Raw genomic sequence first — 20,265 nt, 5'->3', positions numbered from 1 at the left:
TAACAACTCGTTTAATGATCTAACCAGCTGAGCTATTCAGCCAATATATATATATATATATATATATATATATATATATATATATATATATATATATATATATATATATTTATATATATATATATATATATATATATGTATGTATGTATACAGTGGCGACAATATAAATAGCACACTTTGGTTTAACTTTTTGATACCAAGTTTTATGTTTTTATAGCAATCGCTGTTATTTTTTATAGCATCAACAATGTTTACTTTTTTGAACGAAACTACTCATTAGACATTTATCAAAATTGGTTGTTTTGAGCATTTTAGCGGTCGCGTTTAAATATTTGAGGTTATTTTAAATAGCACACATTTACTTTTTCTTAAAGAACTAAAGTTCAGAAGAAAATCATTATACTCAGTATTTTAAGGATAAACTTGTATTTCATTTTTCAAAAATTATATTCTTTCAACTATGGGACGAGATAAACATGGAACAAATGTCTTTCGAGGACAAGTACAGCCATTATGAGATCAAGAATTGTACAACTCTTCCGTTAGGTTCTAGCTCTCCATATTTGCTCGTTATAACCTTACATAAATGGTGAACAGTCCATGCTTGAGTTAGTTGAGGTAAAACTAGATGGTAAATATTAATAAATTGAAGTAAAAAACTAGGGCCTATTATATCTGAATATATTCTCTGAAATAGCTCGAAGATTGGATTGTTCTCTTTAAAAAGTTATCAATGATATTTATTTATTTAACAATACTAGTCTACTAAGCAACAAAAAACGCATGGCACGTAATAAAAATATTAAACAGTAACAACATAAATTACAATTAATACTTGGTGTAGGTTTGGCTAATAAAACGAAATAGAGAAGATTCAAGGGTTTATTATATAAAGGTCAGACCTACCAACTGACTAAATAACAGTTATATTTAAAAATTTTTCCTAGCTTTAGTTTTCGCAAAAGTATCAATGACTTCGTTTAAATCCAGGCTTGATGCGGTTTTGTTTTCAATTGCTATTAGCGATAAATGTCGGGGTCGAGTTTGGCCCATCTTATTTCTTAAATAATTTTTTATTATTTTTAATTTGTTAAATGACCTTTCAGCTGCTGCAGAAGTGACAGGAAAAGAATAATAACATTACTGTATTTACTTCCGTTAGGTCCTAGCTCTCCATATTTGCTCGTTATTTCCTTACATAAATGGTGAACAGTCCATGCTTGAGTTAGTTGAGGTAAAACTAGATGGTAAATATTAATAAATTGAAGTGAAAAACTAGGGCCTATTATATCTGAATATATTCTTTGGAATTCGTCACACTTTTGCAATAAAGTTGCTTCATTAACATGTAATAAAAGTATTGGTTTTAGAAAATCGAATATATGACAAACTGCACTAATACCAATAAAACGTGTATCTAATTGAGATATTACTGTGTCTAGTACATTATCTCAATTTTAAATATTTTTTCTCGGTTTGGAAATTGGTGATCAGCAGCTAATTCATCAAAATATTTCTTAACTTTTTTTTGCCTTTTTTCTTGAAAATGGGTATCAATACCATATTTTCTTGCAGTTTCACTAGCTTTGTACTTGAATAATTCAAAATCAGTTTTATAAATTTGCAACTTTGCTTTGGTCTCTGCTAAAACTTTACTCGCCCAAATTGATGTCGCATTTTTGTAAAGTTTTGGATGATTAATTGATGTCGTTCAATACACTGTGCATGAATTCGCAAAGCAACACGAACTCGAAATTTAGTGTTTTTGTTAGTAGTAGGAAAAGGCCGATTCTGGCTCATTTTTATTTTCGACCATTTATCCAGCCACAATTTTATATATATTTTAAGATATAAAGTTGACCACAACTTTTATGAGTCTTTCAGACTTGCTCTGCATGGGTTCGAAGAACCTACTTCTTATGGATCTGAAAGATCTATCAATTCTTTATTGTCAACCCATGAGTTAAACGATTCAGGATATCCATACCACTTTACTAGTGATTTATTTTTGAGTTTGCGAATCACTTTTTCAATTCTAAATATTTCTTGATTTGTTTTTTGCAGTTCTTGTTCATAAAAAGTTCCTTGTATTTCTTAACCATTATTGTCAGTTATTTTATAAGTTGGAGAATCTGTGTACTGAATTTGTGATATAGTAAAAACTTCTTCAGTCCATCTTGGTGTGTATCCTTTTTCAAATGTTGACTTCTTTTTAGTTATCCTGACTCTACCATTAATTGAAAACTTTGGTCTTACAGACTCTGATAGTGCATTTCCGTTCAAGTTTAACCAAACAATATTCTTACTCTTTTCATCACTAGCTTTAACTGGTGGTGTTTTAATTGAAGAATGTCTTGTGTTGTTGTATTTATTTACCATTTCATCTAAGACGTCAATATATTTTCTAGTAGAATTAGCTGAAAAGTATTTGAACATTTTCTCTTTCATTGTTCTATTCCAACGTTCAACTACACAACTTTTTTCTTCATTTTCAGTTGAGTATAACTCAACACCTAGAGCTTTAATATGCTTAATATAAAATTCTCGACCTTTATCTACCCACAATTTTCTGCACTTTCGTTCTTTAAATATTTTATTTAAAGCATTTGCAACATCAACTCCAGTTTTATTCTTTAATGGAACAATCCATCAATACTTTGAAAATACATCTATTACCATGAGTAAGTATTTTATACTTACTCATGGTAATAGAGAAAGATTGCATGTCGACTAAATTAGCAGCCCATATTTCATCGATTCCATTTGCAATTACTTTTCTTTTTCTGAAATGTTTTATAACGGGTCTATGAAGTTCGTTCGCAAGTTCGTCAGACAATTTCACATTTTTTTCTTTGACTTTTTCGCTGATCGATTGTAGTTTTTTTGAATACCGACTTTGCATGGGTCTTTCAGACCGAGTCCAAACTTTGCTTTAGAAGCGATGATAGGTTTTATAATGCCTCTTTCAATTTTTTCGCGTGTAGTTGGATTTTTTATAGGGTCCATTTCTTCAATCGTTATTCTGTCGGCTAAGTTTCTATTTGCAGTATCTGTAAAATGTTGATATGCGAGATCATGATGATAAGCAGCATTATCAACTCTATCTATAGGTTTACTCCATTCTTTATATGCGTCAGTAGAAGTGAGTCTCTCATTTAAATTAGTACCAGGACCAGCAAAGTTCATTCCAAGTAAGTGCATCTCACCTGGGAATTTTGCCCTTGGCAATTTTACTTTTTTAGTAATTGAATTAATAGAGTTGACTAAGTCTCCTCCTTTCTTAGTGGATCTGACAAATTGAGTTTTTGTTGTTCCGCAAATGTCGCAAGTTCCGCGAATCATATTTCTATTGTTTTTGCTGACAAAGTTTTGTTGATTTAGTGTATTTGTATATTTTTTGCATTTGACACAGTACATTATTTTATATATAAAAAATAATTATATATAAAAATAGATGTTGTCGATTTATCATGTAAGGTAAAAAGAAATAAACGAAATAATAGTAAGTTGTTACCTAAAAGTATAAGAGGAATTATTGTTGGAAAGTCAGGTTGTGGAAAAACTACTTTATTATTAAATTTACTTTTAAGACCTGGTTGGTTAGATTATAATAATTTACAAGTTTTTGGAAAATCTCTATTTCAGCCTGAATACAAAATATTAAAAAGATCTTTTGAAGAAAAATTACCAAAATAAGTTATTCTTAATTTGTTTAAGTATCAGGACAAAATAGAAAATCCTGAAGAAGTTATTGAAGAAGTTTCAAAAACGTTTAATGAGAAAAATAGTAAAGTTGATATGGAGTGTAAACTTTTTGAGACAGCAGATGATGTACCAGATCCTGAAGATCTCGATGCTAGTAATAATAATTTAATGATATTTGATGATTTGCAACTGAAAAAGCAAAATAAATGTGAGAAGTATTATATAAGAGGGAGGCATAGTAATGTAGATTGTTTCTATCTTGCACAAAATTATTTTATGTTGCCTAGACAGACTATAAGAGAAAATGCAAATTTTATTTGTTTATTTCCACAAGATTCAAAGAATTTAAATCATATTTATAAAGATCATGTATCGAGTGATATGTCAGAGGACGAGTTTAAAAAGTTATGTAGAACTGCATGGAAGAAAAAGCATAGATTTGTTGTAATAGATTTATCTTCTGAAAAAGATGATGGAAAGTATAGAAGTGGATTTGATAATTTTTATATTACATCTGACTATTTTAAAGATCCTTAAGATGTATAGAAAATTCTTTGATTTTTTAAAGATTCTTGATAAATAAATTTTTTAATATATAAAAATGCCTTGCATATATGTAAACGAAGACAGTAGTGAAATAATAACTAAATTTAGTTATAGTATTGAACTTGATAAAAATAAACAATATGAAATGGCTCTAATTGGTTTAGAGACATATTATAGTTTTCCAAATATTGATTTTTCAAATAACAATTTTAGATTCAGTCCTGATAATGGGGTGACTTGGTTTGATGTTCTACTTCCAGTAGGAGCATATGAGATTAATGATATAAATAAGTATATTGAATTATTTTTAATTAAAAACGGTAATGTAATATCAGGAGTTCCAGCTATAACAATTGGAGCTTATAACAATACATTACGTTTAAATATTCAGACAGGATATAAAGTAGATTTTACAACTACAAACTCAATTAGGACTATTTTAGGTTTTAGTTATCGAATATATTCAACAGGTTATTATGAATCTGAAAGTATTGTGAAAATATTAAAATTGAATACTATACACGTTACATCTAGTATAGTAGAAGATTCATATGTTGATGTAGAAACACAAAAAATTATATATTCATTTTTTCCATTTTGTCGGTCCTGGATATAAAATTGTTAAAGAATCGATTAATTTAATATATCAATGTGTATTGTTAGATTCGATTTCAACATTAGTAAATACAATAGTTGATCAAGATGGAAATCTAACTAATTTAAGAGTCGAAAAAATTTCTATTAGATTTCACATAAGAGAAAAAAAATAATCTTATAATAAAATGACAAATTATATTAATGTTAAAATACATCTTTCAGAAGGACAATTGAAAAAAATTGAAAAAGCAATCAGTGAAAAGACTGGTGTTAGTATTGAATTATCACATTCAGATTTTAATGGAGAACATGCATTAGCTGTTCTCCATTAAAATCTGAATGTGATAAAATCAGCAATATAAAAATCATTAATTTTATATAAAAATGAATTAAAAAATTTTTTTCTTTATATAATAAAAATGTATTATACTAGAAAAGATTTACAAGATCTATTGAGAGAAAATAATATAACAAAAACATCAGACAATTATGTAACATTATTAATGCTAGCTATAGATAATAAGTTGATAGATAAAGATAAAATAATGTCAAAAGTAGTAGAATCAACTGATGAAAAAAGACCTGTTGGTCGTCCTAGAATACATGAGATAAAAGAAAAGAAAAAAGAAATAGATCCAAAATATGATAGATTGAGATCAATTAGGAAAAAGCCAGTTACTATTAAATTAACAAACGTAGATACAGGGGAAGAAATAGTATACAAATCATTATATAGAGCTATGAAAGAAACTAAACATGGATATGAATATTTTGAATCGCGTGATGGAAAAGTTGATAATGGATATAAGATTGAAGTATTCAATTCTGAAAAGTAAAAAAAAATGTAAAAAAATTCTACATTGTAAAAAATATTTTTTTAAAATTAAATAAAAAAAATATTTTATGTATAAAAATAATGGCATTTATAACAATTGAATCATTTGATATTAAAAATTTATTTGTAAAAGATATATTCAAAGCTGATAAGCCAGTTCCATATCAAAAATTACAACTTGCATATAAATATCCAACAGGTGCTGGTCTTGTTCTCATTAAAACATTACCTTCTTTTTCCTATGGTGTGTGTAAAAAATAGAGATTTTAAAAATGATAAACTTAATGGTTATTCAATGTCATTTGTATGTGATAAAGAAAAATCTGATGAACAAGAAAAGTTTATTGCAATGATTGAATCTATTGAAAAATTTTGTAGAGATCAAATTGAAGTATATAAAAATAAGATAAAAAAATCTAAAGTTAATCTTGCTAATTTAAAAATTTTATGATATAATGCAGATAAACCTCCAATAATATATGGAAAGTTATTTACAAGTAATAAAGATTTAGAAATAACTACAGTTTTCCGTCGTAGAAAAACTAAAAGTGAAGTAGATCCTTTGGATCAATGCAAAGTAAATCCTTCGGATACTGTAAAATCACTTGTTATAGCTTCACCTTATGATTATATCAAACAAAGATGTGAAGCTATCGGATGCTTAAAGATTGAAGGTATTTTTATTAGTTTAATGATAGAGTCAATACAAGTTAAACTTTAAAAAGTAGTTATTGTTAAAAAGATTTCTAATTTTACTAGTATAATGAACGATTTAGATTTAGGAAGTGAATCAGATGATGAGTTGTAAAATATTTAATAATCTAAGGATTTAAAAAATATATAAAAATGGGAGATAAAGCTATGGAATTTTATAGAATGTATAAGCCTACGTCATGCAGTTTGTATTGAAAAAGAGAAGAAATAAATAATAATTTAAAAGATTTAAAAAAATCTTGCTATATAAAAAATGGAAAACATAATTCTTATGGGTCTGAAAGACCTACTTCGCATGGGTCTGAAAGACCTACTTGACGAACCGATTCCATATATATCATCAGAAATATTAACTCCTGAACCTTTTGTATATAGAATAACAACTTGAAAAACTGCGAACAGTAGAATATTACTGTAGAGTTGGAGGATGGGGGTGTGTATAATATTTTATATGAAATTTATCATATGAAATATTTTAACAAGAAAAAAAATTTTGAAAAATGATATAAATAAATTTTTTATAATAAAAAATATCTTTCATATATAAAATGGAAAACGATATGAATAGCAAAAATGTAAAAGAATTAAAAAAAATTGCTAAAGAGCGAAAAATTAAATATTATTATGATATACGAAAATATGAACTTATTAATGCATTATCTCAGAGACAAAGACCAGTTCTTGCTCCTCGTCCTATTATTCAAAGACCAGTTGCTGCTCATCGTCCTATTCAAAAACCAGTTCCTGCTCCTCGTCCTATTCAAAGACCAGTTCCTGTTCCTCGTCCTATTATTCAAAGACATACTTCTTACGGGCCTGAAAGGCTTATACTTGATGAACCAATTCCATTATCAGTTCAAACACCTGTTTTAGAACCTGGAATCTTTTCAAGGTTGACAACAGCTGCAAAAAATGTATCTTCTTATGTCATCAACAGCTATAATGATGTTGTAGAGTGGGTTAAGCCATGTATTCCAAATCTAATTAAGAAGAAAGTAGAAGATACAGGATCTGATATTAAAAGAAAAATAGAATCAATAAAATCTATAGTTTCTAATACAGTATACAAAAAACAAATAAAATTTAAATTGTCACAATCAGCAGTTAAAAATGTGACAAAACAATTTACAGTTGAAGGTGTAGATGGATATGATGCAGAATCTTTCATTAAAGATGTTAAGAAAAATGCAATTAAAATACTAAATAAAAATAGAGGATCAAAAGTGAATATAGTTATCACTTGTAAAATGGAGAAGACGAGTATTACAATAGGAGAACCTATAACTGCAGTTGTCCCATTTACTACTAAGAGTTTAAGAGTATTAGAATCTACAAATTTAGATGAGTTTTATGAAGAAGCAAAGTCTAAAATTTTAGAAAATTTATCATCATTTCAACAGCTAGGGTCAAATTGGAGATTTGTTTCTGTTAAAGAGATGGATATAAATATGATAGAGTATAATCCTCTTAAAGCTAAATCATATATTCCACTTGATAAAAATTTAGTAACTAAAAAAGCAATAATTAATATAAAGAATGAAGATAATGTTTTAAGTGGTGTATCGCAACAGCATTAAATCCAACAGATAATCATCAAAGAGTAGATAAAGATCTTAAAGATCAAGCTGAAAATATAAACTGGGATAAAATAGATTTTCCAGTTTCATTAGATAAAATTACACAATTTGAGAAAAATAATAAAGATATCAGTGTTAATGTGTATGGATTTGAAAAGTCAGTTTATCTTTTACGCATTTCAAAAGATAATGATCGTCAACATTTAATAGATTTATTATTAATTTCAGATGGAGAAAAAAGTCATTACTGCTTAATAAAAAGTTTAAGCAGATTGCTTTCTTCACAAACATGTAGTAAGCAACATACTACATACTATTGTAGAAATTGCTTACTTGGATATAACTCTGAAGAATCATTATCTAAACACAAATTATATTGTAATACACATGATTTAGTTAGAATTGAACTTCCTAATCCAGGTTCAACAATGCAATTTATTCATCATAATAGGTCGATGAGAGTACCATTTGTTGTGTATGCAGACTTTGAAAGTTTTATTAAACCCATTAATACTTGTACACCAAATCCGAATGAATCTTATACTAAACAGTATCAAAAGCACACACCTAGTTTGTTCTGCTACTACATTAAATGTTTTGATGAAAGTTTTTATCAAAGCAGACCTGTCACATTTACTACAAGTAGTGAAACAGATAATGTTGCACAAATGTTTGTTGATAGTTTACAAGAAGATATTAAGAAAATTTGTGATATGATTAAGTTTCCAAAAAAGATGATATTTACGAATAAAAATAAGTATGATTTTGATGAAGCAACTGAATGTTACATTTGTGGAGAATATTTATGAGAAGACAAAGTACGTGATCACTGTCATATTACTGGAAAATATAGAGGTGCTGCACATAATAGTTGTAATTTAAAATATAAAATTCCAAAATTCTTTCCAGTAATATTTCACAATTTATCAGGTTATGATAGTCACTTATTTATAAAGAAATTATCGGAGGAAAATTAAGTTGCCTCCCTAACAACGAAGAAAAGTATATTAGCTTTTCTAGAGAGAATAAAATTGGAGAATTTACTAATAAAGAAGGTAAGAATGTTGAAATTAAACGTGAACTTCGTTTCTTAGACAGTTATAGGTTTATGCCTTCTAGTTTAGATGCTTTATCAAAAAGTTTATTAAAAGAACAGTGTAAAAATATTGAAAATTTTATTCAAAGAAACAATTAGATTTATTACTAAGAAAAGGTATTTACCCTTATGATTGGGTAGAATCTGTTGATAAAGTTAATGAAACCCAATTACCTCCAAAAGAGTTGTTCTCTTTTCTAAATTGAATGATGAAGGCATTAGCGAAGATGATTACTCACATGCTAAAAATGTGTGGAATGAGTTTAAATGTAAATCTTTTAGAGACTATCATGACTTATACAATTTTAGAGATGTTTGTATGAAAAATTATAAATTAGATCCTGCTTGGTACTTTACATCACCAGGATTAGCTTGGGATGCAGCTTTAAAATTAACAAAAGTAAAATTAGAATTGCTAAGTGATTATGATCTGATACTTATGATAAAGAAAGGTATAAGAAGTGGAATCAGTATGATATCAAGTAGATTAGGAGCTTCTAATAATAAGTACATGGATAATTATGATCAAACTAAACCATCAACATACATTCAATATTTAGATGCTAATAATCTATATGGATGGGCAATGAGTAAACCACTTCCAACACATGGTTTTAAATGGATGGATGAAGATGAATTGAAAAACTGGAAATCAGTTCCATGCATACTAGAAGTAGATTTAGATTATCCAGAAAATCTTCACGATGAACATAATGATTACCCACTTGCTCCTGAAAAGGTGAAATCAGATAAAGTCGATAAATTAATTCCAAATTTAAATCATAAGAAAAACTATGTGATACATTACGAAAATCTAAAATTGTATGAACGATTAGGATTAGTTATTACAAAAATTCATAGAGGAGTCATGTTTGAAGAAATCGCTTGGTTGAGCAAATACATTGAACTCAATACTAATCTTAGAACTAAAGCAAAAAATGAATTTGAAAAAGACTTTTTTAAACTGATGAATAATTCAGTCTTTGGTAAAACAATGGAAAATATTGAAAACAGAGTCGATGTTAGATTAGTAACGAACAGAGATGAAGCTGTTAAGTTAGCATCAAGACCGAACTATGAAAGTAGAACAATATTTGATGACAATTTAATAGCGATTCACATGAAAAGAACTAAATTAATGTATAATAAACCAATTTACTTAGGAATGTGCATATTAGATTTAAGTAAAACTTTAATGTATGAATTTCATTATGACTATATAAAGAAAAAATATTCAGATAGAGCAAAACTATTATTCACAGATACTGATTCATTAGCTTATGAAATAAAAACAGAAGATTTCTACGATGATATTATAAATGATATTGAAAGTAAATTTGATACAAGTGAATTTGATCCAAAACATCCATCAATAAATAATGGATTTAAAATTGATCGAAATAAAAAAGTAATTGGAATGTTCAAAGATGAAGCAGGAGGAGCACAAATTGAAGAATTTGTAGGACTCAGATCCAAGTTGTATTCATAAAAAATTCATAGAAAAGAAAACAAAAAATTTAAAGGAGTAAAAAAGAATGTTGTTAAAAAATATATTACACATGAAGATTATAAAGATTGTTTATTAAATAAAGTAGATCAAGTTAGGAACATGAATGTAATAAAATCCCATTCACATGAAGTATATATTGAAGAAATAAATAAAATTGCATTAAGTGCAGACGATGATAAAAGAGTTATTTTAGAAGACGGAATTCACACTTTAGCATACGGACATAAATTAAGACGATAGGCATTAAGACGATAGGCATTAAGACGATAGGCATTAAAGAAACACCACCTCCCTTCACCCAAAGTCATACTAAACAAGATACAAAAAATGACATAAATATTTTTTTTTTATTTAAAATGATAATAAATAAAAAACGAAAAGTAACATTAAAAACTTTATTATTAGACGATCATAAATTAAAATTAATAAAGATATATACAAATAATATTAAAGAAGTTAATCAAAAAGTAATAAAAGCGGTAAAACAATATTACAAATACTACGGTGAAGAATGTATTAATAATGTTGATATTTCAATCTATTTCATACAAAATACTGATAGATATGATCCATTTTTAGACTTGTATAATATTATAGAAGTGTACATATAAATCTAAAGAATCTAACAATTAATCATTAATATATGATAAAAAGTTTATTATATATAAAATGGAAAAGTTTATTAATGTTGAAGGATTAGTCTTACCAAATGAACCTCTAACTAATTTTCAATTGATAGAAGCCGCAAAAAAACTAAAAATAAAAAATTTTAGAGGTGTATTTGTTAGAGATCAATTACCAAATAGAACAATAAAAAAAGAATGTGGAATATTAAATACAGGAAATTCAAGTACTAATGGATTTCATTGGATTTGTTGGTATAAAGACGATAAAGTAAAGTACACTTTTGACTTTTATAGCCAACCTCCACCATCTGAACTTGTTTAATACTTACGCTATCCTGTTTATTATAATAGTGAAAGAGTTCAATTTGGAAATACTTCTTATTGCGACCACCTGTGTCTTTACTTTTTAAAGAAATTAGATGAAGGATACGATTTTCAAGATATTATTGAAAACTTATTGAATGCAAAAATATAAAAAATCAAAGATTTTTCATGAATCTTAAAGATTTTTTAAATCTTTCATATATAAAATGCCTGTCGATATATTCGGAAGAACTTCAAACTCAAATACACAATCAATAGTAAACGGATTAACAATGTCTCAAGCTAATAACACATTTATTAGAAGAGATGGACTAAATAATATGACTGATTAACTTGATATGAATGGTAATACAATAGAAAATGTGCCAGCTCCTATACATCCAAATGATGTTGCTACAAAAGATTATGTTGACCATATAGTACCTACTTCTCACATTTTAAAAATAGTACCAGATTCAAGTTTAACATGTCTTGGATCGAAAAATCAATCTCTTCCACCAAGTACAGGTGATAAGGGAACAGATGCATATATTATATCATTTAATAACAATAACAGTGGTATCTTAAGAAAACTTTGGCTAGCATTATATAAATCTTTTACTTTTGTAGCAGGTAACGTATTTCTTAGCATTATATAAATCTTTTACTTTTGTAGCAGGTAACGTATTTCTTAAAATATATGCAGAAGGCGAACTTCGCATAGGAAATTTAGCTTATACTAAAACTAATACTGGAATGGATACTTATGGTCTAGCCTGTGATTTTTTGTGTTCTCCACTTGGTGGCCCATTTTATGTTAACTCTTTGCAAGGATGTAATATGCATACTCCTACTCAATTTGGAGGATATTTTACATTTGATATGTCATTTAAAAATACTTTAAAAATTGAACTTTATAACGCTACTGGAGTTTTTCTTAACTATTGGATACAACCTTTTGTTGCTAGAAATCCATCATTACCAACTTACATCGCAGATCTTACTCTACGATCTGATGTATTTAGATATACTAACACATCTTATGGTAATGAATATATATATTGATAGATACTGCAGGAAAGGGTATTGGGGTTTATTTAAAATATATTAGAATGCATACTGTTGGTATATCTGGATATTGGTGGGAATCAAGAGTACGAATGTACGATGGTAGCGCTCCTCCTAAACATGCTAACAATACTATAACACCTTGGACTCCATACAACTATGCTAATTATTCATTATCTAGTGGATATGTAGATGCAAATAATCAGTCTAGTATTAGTACATGTATTTTCATGTCATCTGGATTAGAAGATTTTTTTTTTACATCGTGGAATAGTACTAATCTTACTTCATTTAATAATGAAGAATCAGGATTATTAGCTCAAATAAACTCTAATGGTACTACAGCATCATCAATTGATTCAGCAACTACTATCTCATTTTACAGAAATTTTAAAGATTCTATGCCTAGTGTTGGTCCAGGAAGAAGGTTAGTAGTCACATTAAACTCGGGTGATGAACAAGTTGGACAATCTGGAAGTTTTCATGTCATTGATGTAGCTTGCTATTACAGTTAAAATTGATCATAAAAGTTGTGGTCAATTGGACATCTTAAAATATATATAAAATTGTGGCTGGATAAATGGTCGAAAATAAAAATGAGCCAGAATCGGCCTTTTCCTACTACTTTTGTTTTAATACTCTCTGCTTCACTCACTCATCTTTATTAGGACTCCTTAGAACTATTTCTGATAATGCTTTGATAGTATCAAATAACAAAGTTTTATTGCAGATATCGTATTGACCTTACTGGACCATTTAGTCGGATTTAATTTTTTTAGAGTGGTGTCCAATTCGCCAGTGAATTTTGACAGTAGATCCCAACGTTTGATGCTGTTGCCAAAAAAGTTATACAAATCTTGCAACGTTGCGAAAAAAATCTGTATTTCCACACAACCTCTAACGGCATCATTTATCACTAAATTTAAATTATGAGTAGCACAATGTACGTACTCTGCGTTAGGCTAGATATCCTTAATATGTTTTTGTACACCATTATACACACCACTCATCGCACTGGCTCCATCATAGCCCTTCTCCACACATTTTTTTAAATCAATGTTTTTGTCAATAAATAATGTTGTCACTTGGCTGACTAAATCTACTGCGCCATGTTTGATGGCTGTATAAAAGCCTAGAAACACTTCTTTTACTTCTATATCAATTGGCTGTCCATTTTCCAATCTGGTTATTACTGCATACCTTAAAACAATTCTTAGCTGATCTACCTTCAATATGTCCTGTGTCGTATCCATTATGATGGCAAAAAACGGTGACGATCTAATTTGTTATAAAAGGAAAGAGAAACACACTGATACGCCACAAGTGTCGTTGGGGAATGACGCACATATCATTATCCGTCAAATGGACAACACTGCCAACCTACAGAAAGAATTTAGGGGAACTCCCTAGACATAACTTTTGAATTTCTCTCAACTGAGTTGTCATGATTAAAGTGGGGTTGCAAGTTGCAACCTGTCATATTTATTTTGAAAATGGGAGAAATTTCCAAAAGTTCAGTTTGATCGAGATTTCTGGTAAGGATTTGAGGGCCTCCTGAGCTTGAGGGCCCCGGGGCACTGTTCCGCGTAGCCCCTAGGTTGCTACGCTGCTGTGCATATATATTATTTTATTAGAAACAAAAATTTTATAAAGTTTACGAAAAGAAAACTATTTTTCATCACAATTTCCAAAGGGGTTTTATAGTTATATAAATTCTTCGAAATTCTTCGTTGATAAAATTCTTCAAGCATTGATAAAATGTTAGATTAAAAGAAAGTTTTGTTAGAAAATGAAAGTTGTTTTTCATCGCAATGTCGGAAGGGGTTTTAATAGATATGTTGTAATCAAACGAAGGTTTTTTTATTAAACCGAACAAATACAAAACGAAAGTTTGTTTTTAAAAAGATAGTTGTCGAGGTTTTATAGTTACATAAATTCTTTAACGTAATTTCTAAGGGGTTTTATGGTTATATAGATTCATAAAACATTGATAAACAAATGTCTACATTTGTCGAACAGGTTTGTTATCAAAAAAATTAAAAGTTAATATAAGAAAAGGAAGAAAACTGTTTGGTTTTTACTAAAAACATAAGAAGAGTTAAATTAATAAGTACAATTAGTTTAGTAAATTTGAAATTAAACCTGGTTGCTTACTTTTGGTGAAAATATTACCTAAGGTCGGCTCTTTTCATAACATTGAGTAGTTTGGTTCTAGTGAAACCATGGCACCAAAGCTTTTAAGAAATGTATACCAATATAGATGTTTTTAAAAACTAGAACAATTCAGGTGTTTTAATATGTGGTAGTGGTGTAGTGGAATCTCGCTCGCCGAGTTCAATCCCCACCACGTTACTGGTACTATCGCGCTCAACTTTTCATTTAATTAATATTATTATTTATAATAGTTTTTATTAATAATATATATATATATATATATATATATATATATATATATATATATATATATATATATATTGGTTATTAATGTGATATTAAAAGTTCTAACTGTCTTATCACAGAACACCGCAGATGAGCATTAACTAGGAAGTTCGCGCCTCTTTTCTTACCAATGTTGCATAATGGGCTAGCGTTGAACCTTGGACCTCTTGGTTCTAGCCAGAACTCAGATGGTTTCTACTTTGTTGTAGATTTTTTTTGACTTTAATAATTTATTTACCTTTAAAGTACCATATTGAACCTCTTTCTAATGTATGTAAAAATCTATAATTTAATTAACTTAAAAATTTCATGTAACATACTTAATAGTACGATCCTTCTTGAAATACTATGATCCTTCTGGAGATTATATGATCCTTCCAACTATTGCTTCATTATAGCAAGATCTTTAAGTCTTTAAATAATTTTTATTCGAGCTTATGATTAAAACAAGATTTTATAACAGTGGTTTTGGTTATTTACTAATTTATTAACGTTTAAATTATATGATAGTTCAATAAAATTTCAACATAATAGTTCCATTGAACTTCAATATGCATAATAGTTATAAATTCTTAATCATCTAACTATTCTTCATGTTTTTTAATAAGATCGTTATCCAACTTTTATAATTAAACTAAATGATTTAATGTCTCCCTATTGATACTTTGCTTTATTATGGCAACTATACTGAATAAGATCTAAGCGCTTATCACTCGCTGCGTTATATTTAATAGCTAATGTTTTGTATTTGTGATAAAAAGCTTGGTTCTGTCAACATTTAAAATTCAAAGGTCTGGAAATTAAAGCTAAAATTTGGATTCCATAATATACCGCAATTATATTATATTAAGTTATAAAACATTAAATCGTGATTGGCATATTACATTTTAAATAAATTTTTAAAGGTTGCTTGCACAGACCCTGAAAATTTGGGATCATAAAATCAAAACATTCCATCAAAAACCTTTTGACTAACGATTCTTGATATGTTTAGATGCAAAAATATGGTAAAATTAAAATTGTGGATTAAAAGAAGATATTAGAGTTTGATGGCTACAACTAATTTTGCGGTCCCGTGGAAAAAATATTATATTTTCTGTCTTTAAATGATTGTAAAAAGGAAACTAAATATAAAGAATATGTTTTAAAGATTAAAATTTACTCTTAATTTATTGAGCTCATCTCTTGGCTCAACACATCTCTAGCGCTTACTCATCCATAAACCATAAACAAAAATTGGAAACTGTAAAACGGAAAACGAAATTTCAAAAATGCCCACGTTTGCAAAAGATCACAATGAGTGCAGAAAATCTGTCTACTTTATTTGTATGATAAAAACTAACCGCGAAATGACTTACAGGAAAAATTTTGGAAGCTTTTTCAAAAAATATCAACTTTGAAGATGACAGAGTTCCAATAGAAATTTGCATGGCTTGTCGTTTCAATATAAATCAATCAGGTGACAAGGAGTCAATGCAAAATCTGCCAAAACTTTTCAATTTTGAATCCATTCAAGTAACAACTTTGACTTGACAAACAAGTATTTGTAACTGATTAATTTGTCAAATTGCAAAAATAAAAGGCAAAGAAAAGGACCCATTGCAAAACCAAAAACAAGAAGAAGCAAGCAATCATCAATCAGCAACAGAAAAACGTTGAACAAGTTGCCTTTCAGTAGTTGCCCGCGGTCTACTTCATCATCGAACTAAAGGAACTCGTCATCAAAACCTCAGAACAATATTTAATGGCAGCAATGGCAGATCCTAATGGAGTTGAGTAGATAGTGTCATCAGTGATTTCCTCTATAGATTCATCACCAAGAGGAACAATTCGAATTAGTCAACTCCATGGCCCAAGATTGACTGTGAGAAAAGGTAAAACACAAAAACAACTTTCAGAATATATGTAAAATCACTTTAGTTAATGGTTAAAAATTTTTAGGTTCCTTATCAGCATCTCAACAACTCTTTAAAACACCTTTGAGCACTCAATAAATGGTTGCTATTCAACAAAATACACAACTTTCAAACTCAGGCATGAGGAAACTTGGGTCTGCTCTCAACCAAATTATCCCTACTCGACTGGTTGAGACAAATTTTCATCAAAAGACTATGGAAAAATTTTACCAGAAAATTTTACAGTGAGCACCATCAAGTTGTTTGAAACTGATAAGTATCATGTTGTTTATTGCCATAAATTGCATCAACATAAATTGTTGGCATCTCAAGATGCCTTCATCAGGGATTTATCCTTAAGCTTGGAATAGATGGCGGTGGCTCATATTTAAAAGTAACTTTGACCTTGCTTGACACAAAGCTAGATGAATCTGAGCCTCACAGTCCTATTCAAAAGTCTGTTAAGTTGTGTTCTCAAGAAGGCCTCTAAAGCACTTGTGTTAAAAAGCAATTGATTTTACCAGTTGCTCAAAATACTCCCAAAACATACAAAAATGTTAAAATTTTTTTTGATCTCATCCAAAAAGCTGGCTTACTAAGCCCTTTGATTGTCTCATGGGATCTTAAACTGGCAAATATTATGTTTGGAATTCAATCACATGCCAGCAAGCACCCATGTTATTGGTGTGAAGTTTAGTTAACAAAACTCTATGAGTGTGGTGAGATGAGAACCTTTGGAAAAATCAGATAACATTTTCAGGACTTCTTCAACAGCGGAGGAAACAGAAAGAGTGCCAAATCCTTCCAAAAATGCCGTGCATCCTCCACTTTTTCCTTTTGAAGACCAAACAAGTGATTTGAAAGTGATTCCACCAATGGAATTGCATTTGCTTATTGGTGTTGTCAATCATATTGTAAAAAATCAGATGTGGTAAAAAAGACAGTTGATTGGCTTGCTTTACTTTATATTCTTCTTTTGCCTTACAATGGGGGGGGGGGGGGGCACTACAATGGCAATGACGGCATGAAGCTGTTGAGGAAAGTAGATGGATTGAAAAATTTGGCTGAGTCTGAGAATGCAAAACAAGCATTCGATTTTTGCAACTGTTTGGAATTGTTTAAAGATATTTTTTCTGCTTGCTTTGGCTGTGTTTTGGATCTGGAATATGAGTTGAAAATCAAAAAATTCAAGACAAGTTACCTGAAGTCACAAATTTCAGTTACATCAAAAGCTCATGCCATCTTTTTCTATGTGCCACAATTCATCAAAAAGAATCATATGGCACTTGGGCACTTCAGTAAACAAGCAACTGAGACAATGCTCTCTTACTTCAAAACCCATTGGGAGACATATAAGCGTAATAGTTCTTACCCAGCTAACCCCAAACAACTTTTGAACTCTATTATGGATTATAACAGCAAAAAAGTTTAAAGTTAAAAAATATTTGTAAATCAATATGAATACTAAATATTCTTTTGAATTGGCAAAATAAGAAAAATAAGAAGTTTAGAATATTAAAAATAAGAAGTTTAGAATATTAAAATTTTATTTTATATTTGAAGAATAACACTTTTTATATCTGTTCGTATTTTTTTCGAAATCAATTTTTGTAATTTAGAGAATTTTTTATATAGAATACTTATTTAAAAAAATGTTTTCCTAGGACTTATAATGTGGTTTTTAAAAAATGAATATCTTTTCAAGATTTTAATTCTAGATTTTAAAATTAGACATTTTAAGATTGGTGTAACATGTACTTTCTACGGTTCAAAAGGTTTTGATAGAAAGTGTTTTTGTATTATTACCCAAAATTTACAAGGTGTGTGCACAGTAAGATTTTGGTGTTTTCCCTTTAAACAATCTTGCAGACCTGATGTTTAACGGAAATTTCTTGATTGTTTAAACTAATAATTCAATAACGGCAGATATCTTGAGCGTTAACCCTTTTCACAGTCCCGTGTTTTTTTTAAAATACGCTCGCTATTAGTCCAGCTTTTTTTTTTGAAGTGGTCTCTAAATGTTCCGTGTTTTTAAAATCATCGTGTTTTTTTACAAACAGAATAAAAAAAGCTTTTTACTATTTTTAACAATATTAAACACTACAAAATGATACTACTCAAGTTTAAGAATGTATAAATCATACTACATAAACACAAAATTTTAAAAATTCATTCAGTAATATTCACATTTTGCATGATAATTGTAAAAGCATGGAGCTAAACAAAGTCCTATATCACCTTCTACAAATTCATATCTTGAATCTTTTTGAATTTTGTGTTTGTAACATACCGTACACCTTCTTTGAGCATTAATCTTTTATTATCATTTTCAATAACCATTATTATTGATTCTTTTCGTGAGTTAATGTTTACTTTTTGATAATTATTTTGCACCAAAAGAACTTCCTTATTTGTCATATTTAAATTTTGTGACAAGTTGACGAATAATTACTGATGAGCAAGAAGAAAATATAAGGAGATGAATAAAACCGTAATATTACGGACATTTGGGAACTACTTTAAGTTTGCGTAATAATACGGCATGAGCTGTTAAAGGGTTAATAAGTTATTAGATTGTTAAACTTTTTTTTTTCTTTTTTTTTTTCATTTTGCCGTTTGCTAAAAATTACAAAAAAGAAATTGCAATAATAAAATCCTGGCCGGGGCAAAAAGTAGAATGGCTTGTCTAATCACCGAGCCCCGTTACTTGAGTAAATAAGGATAAATAAAACAGTATAAGTACATACAAAACTTTAGCGATAAAATAACTTTTTGCTAACAGCAAATAATTTATTTTATCTTCCAGCCGAATAATTTTAAAAAATAAAATAAAAGACAAAATTGAGATATCGTGAAAGTTATCAATCACAAAAAACTGCGTTTTATAAAAAATAATTAGGTCAGTAATCTTGAACTTTGGTTTTTAGTTTTTATTAACGATTGAGATGCCAAGAATTAACAAGCCAAGAGCAATAAAAGTAAATACACCGTCCATATAACTTTTTTGTTGCTTAAAAACATTTAATAGTGAATAATAAATTACGTCACGCAGTTTTTAACATTTTTTGACCCACCCCCTCCCCCTCGTAACGCATCCTTAACACTTTATTGACCCCTCCCCTACTCCTTTAATATTACGCAATAATTTTGCACCTCACCCCTCCCCCACCTTAAAATTTTTTTTTATATATATTTAAAGGAGAAAGGTGGGGGTACAAAATTTTTTAAAATACAAAATGGTTTAAAATATAATCATGTCAATAATTTTCTGAGCTTTTTTGAATTAATTAATTAGTACTTTAAAATCTGTTTAATGTATTTTTCCATTGTAATAGTTAATATCGCTATCCTGAA

General features: G+C 28.8%; 1 protein-coding gene across 1 annotated transcript; it reads left to right on the top strand.

The window, feature by feature from the left end:
* Positions 1 to 8,779: 8,779 nt before the first annotated feature.
* LOC136078418 (uncharacterized) lies at positions 8,780 to 10,559 on the top strand. Its single transcript, XM_065794190.1, has 3 exons — positions 8,780 to 8,792; positions 8,931 to 9,131; positions 9,286 to 10,559. Exons 1-3 carry the CDS (start codon positions 8,780 to 8,782, stop codon positions 10,557 to 10,559), a joined length of 1,488 nt encoding a protein of 495 aa, XP_065650262.1.
* Positions 10,560 to 20,265: the final 9,706 nt, after the last annotated feature.

This window comes from Hydra vulgaris, chromosome 03, assembly GCF_038396675.1.
Source record: "Hydra vulgaris chromosome 03, alternate assembly HydraT2T_AEP".
Classification (NCBI taxonomy): Eukaryota; Metazoa; Cnidaria; class Hydrozoa; order Anthoathecata; family Hydridae; genus Hydra; species Hydra vulgaris.
The sequence above is the reverse complement of the archived record's forward strand: the minus strand, read 5'-3'. Positions and strand labels throughout refer to the sequence as shown.

Coding starts and splice junctions, on each gene's coding strand:
- LOC136078418 (XM_065794190.1), top strand. Junction 9,132..9,285: donor AAGTTTATTAAAAGAACAGT/GTAAAAATATTG, acceptor TGAATGATGAAG/GCATTAGCGAAGATGATTAC.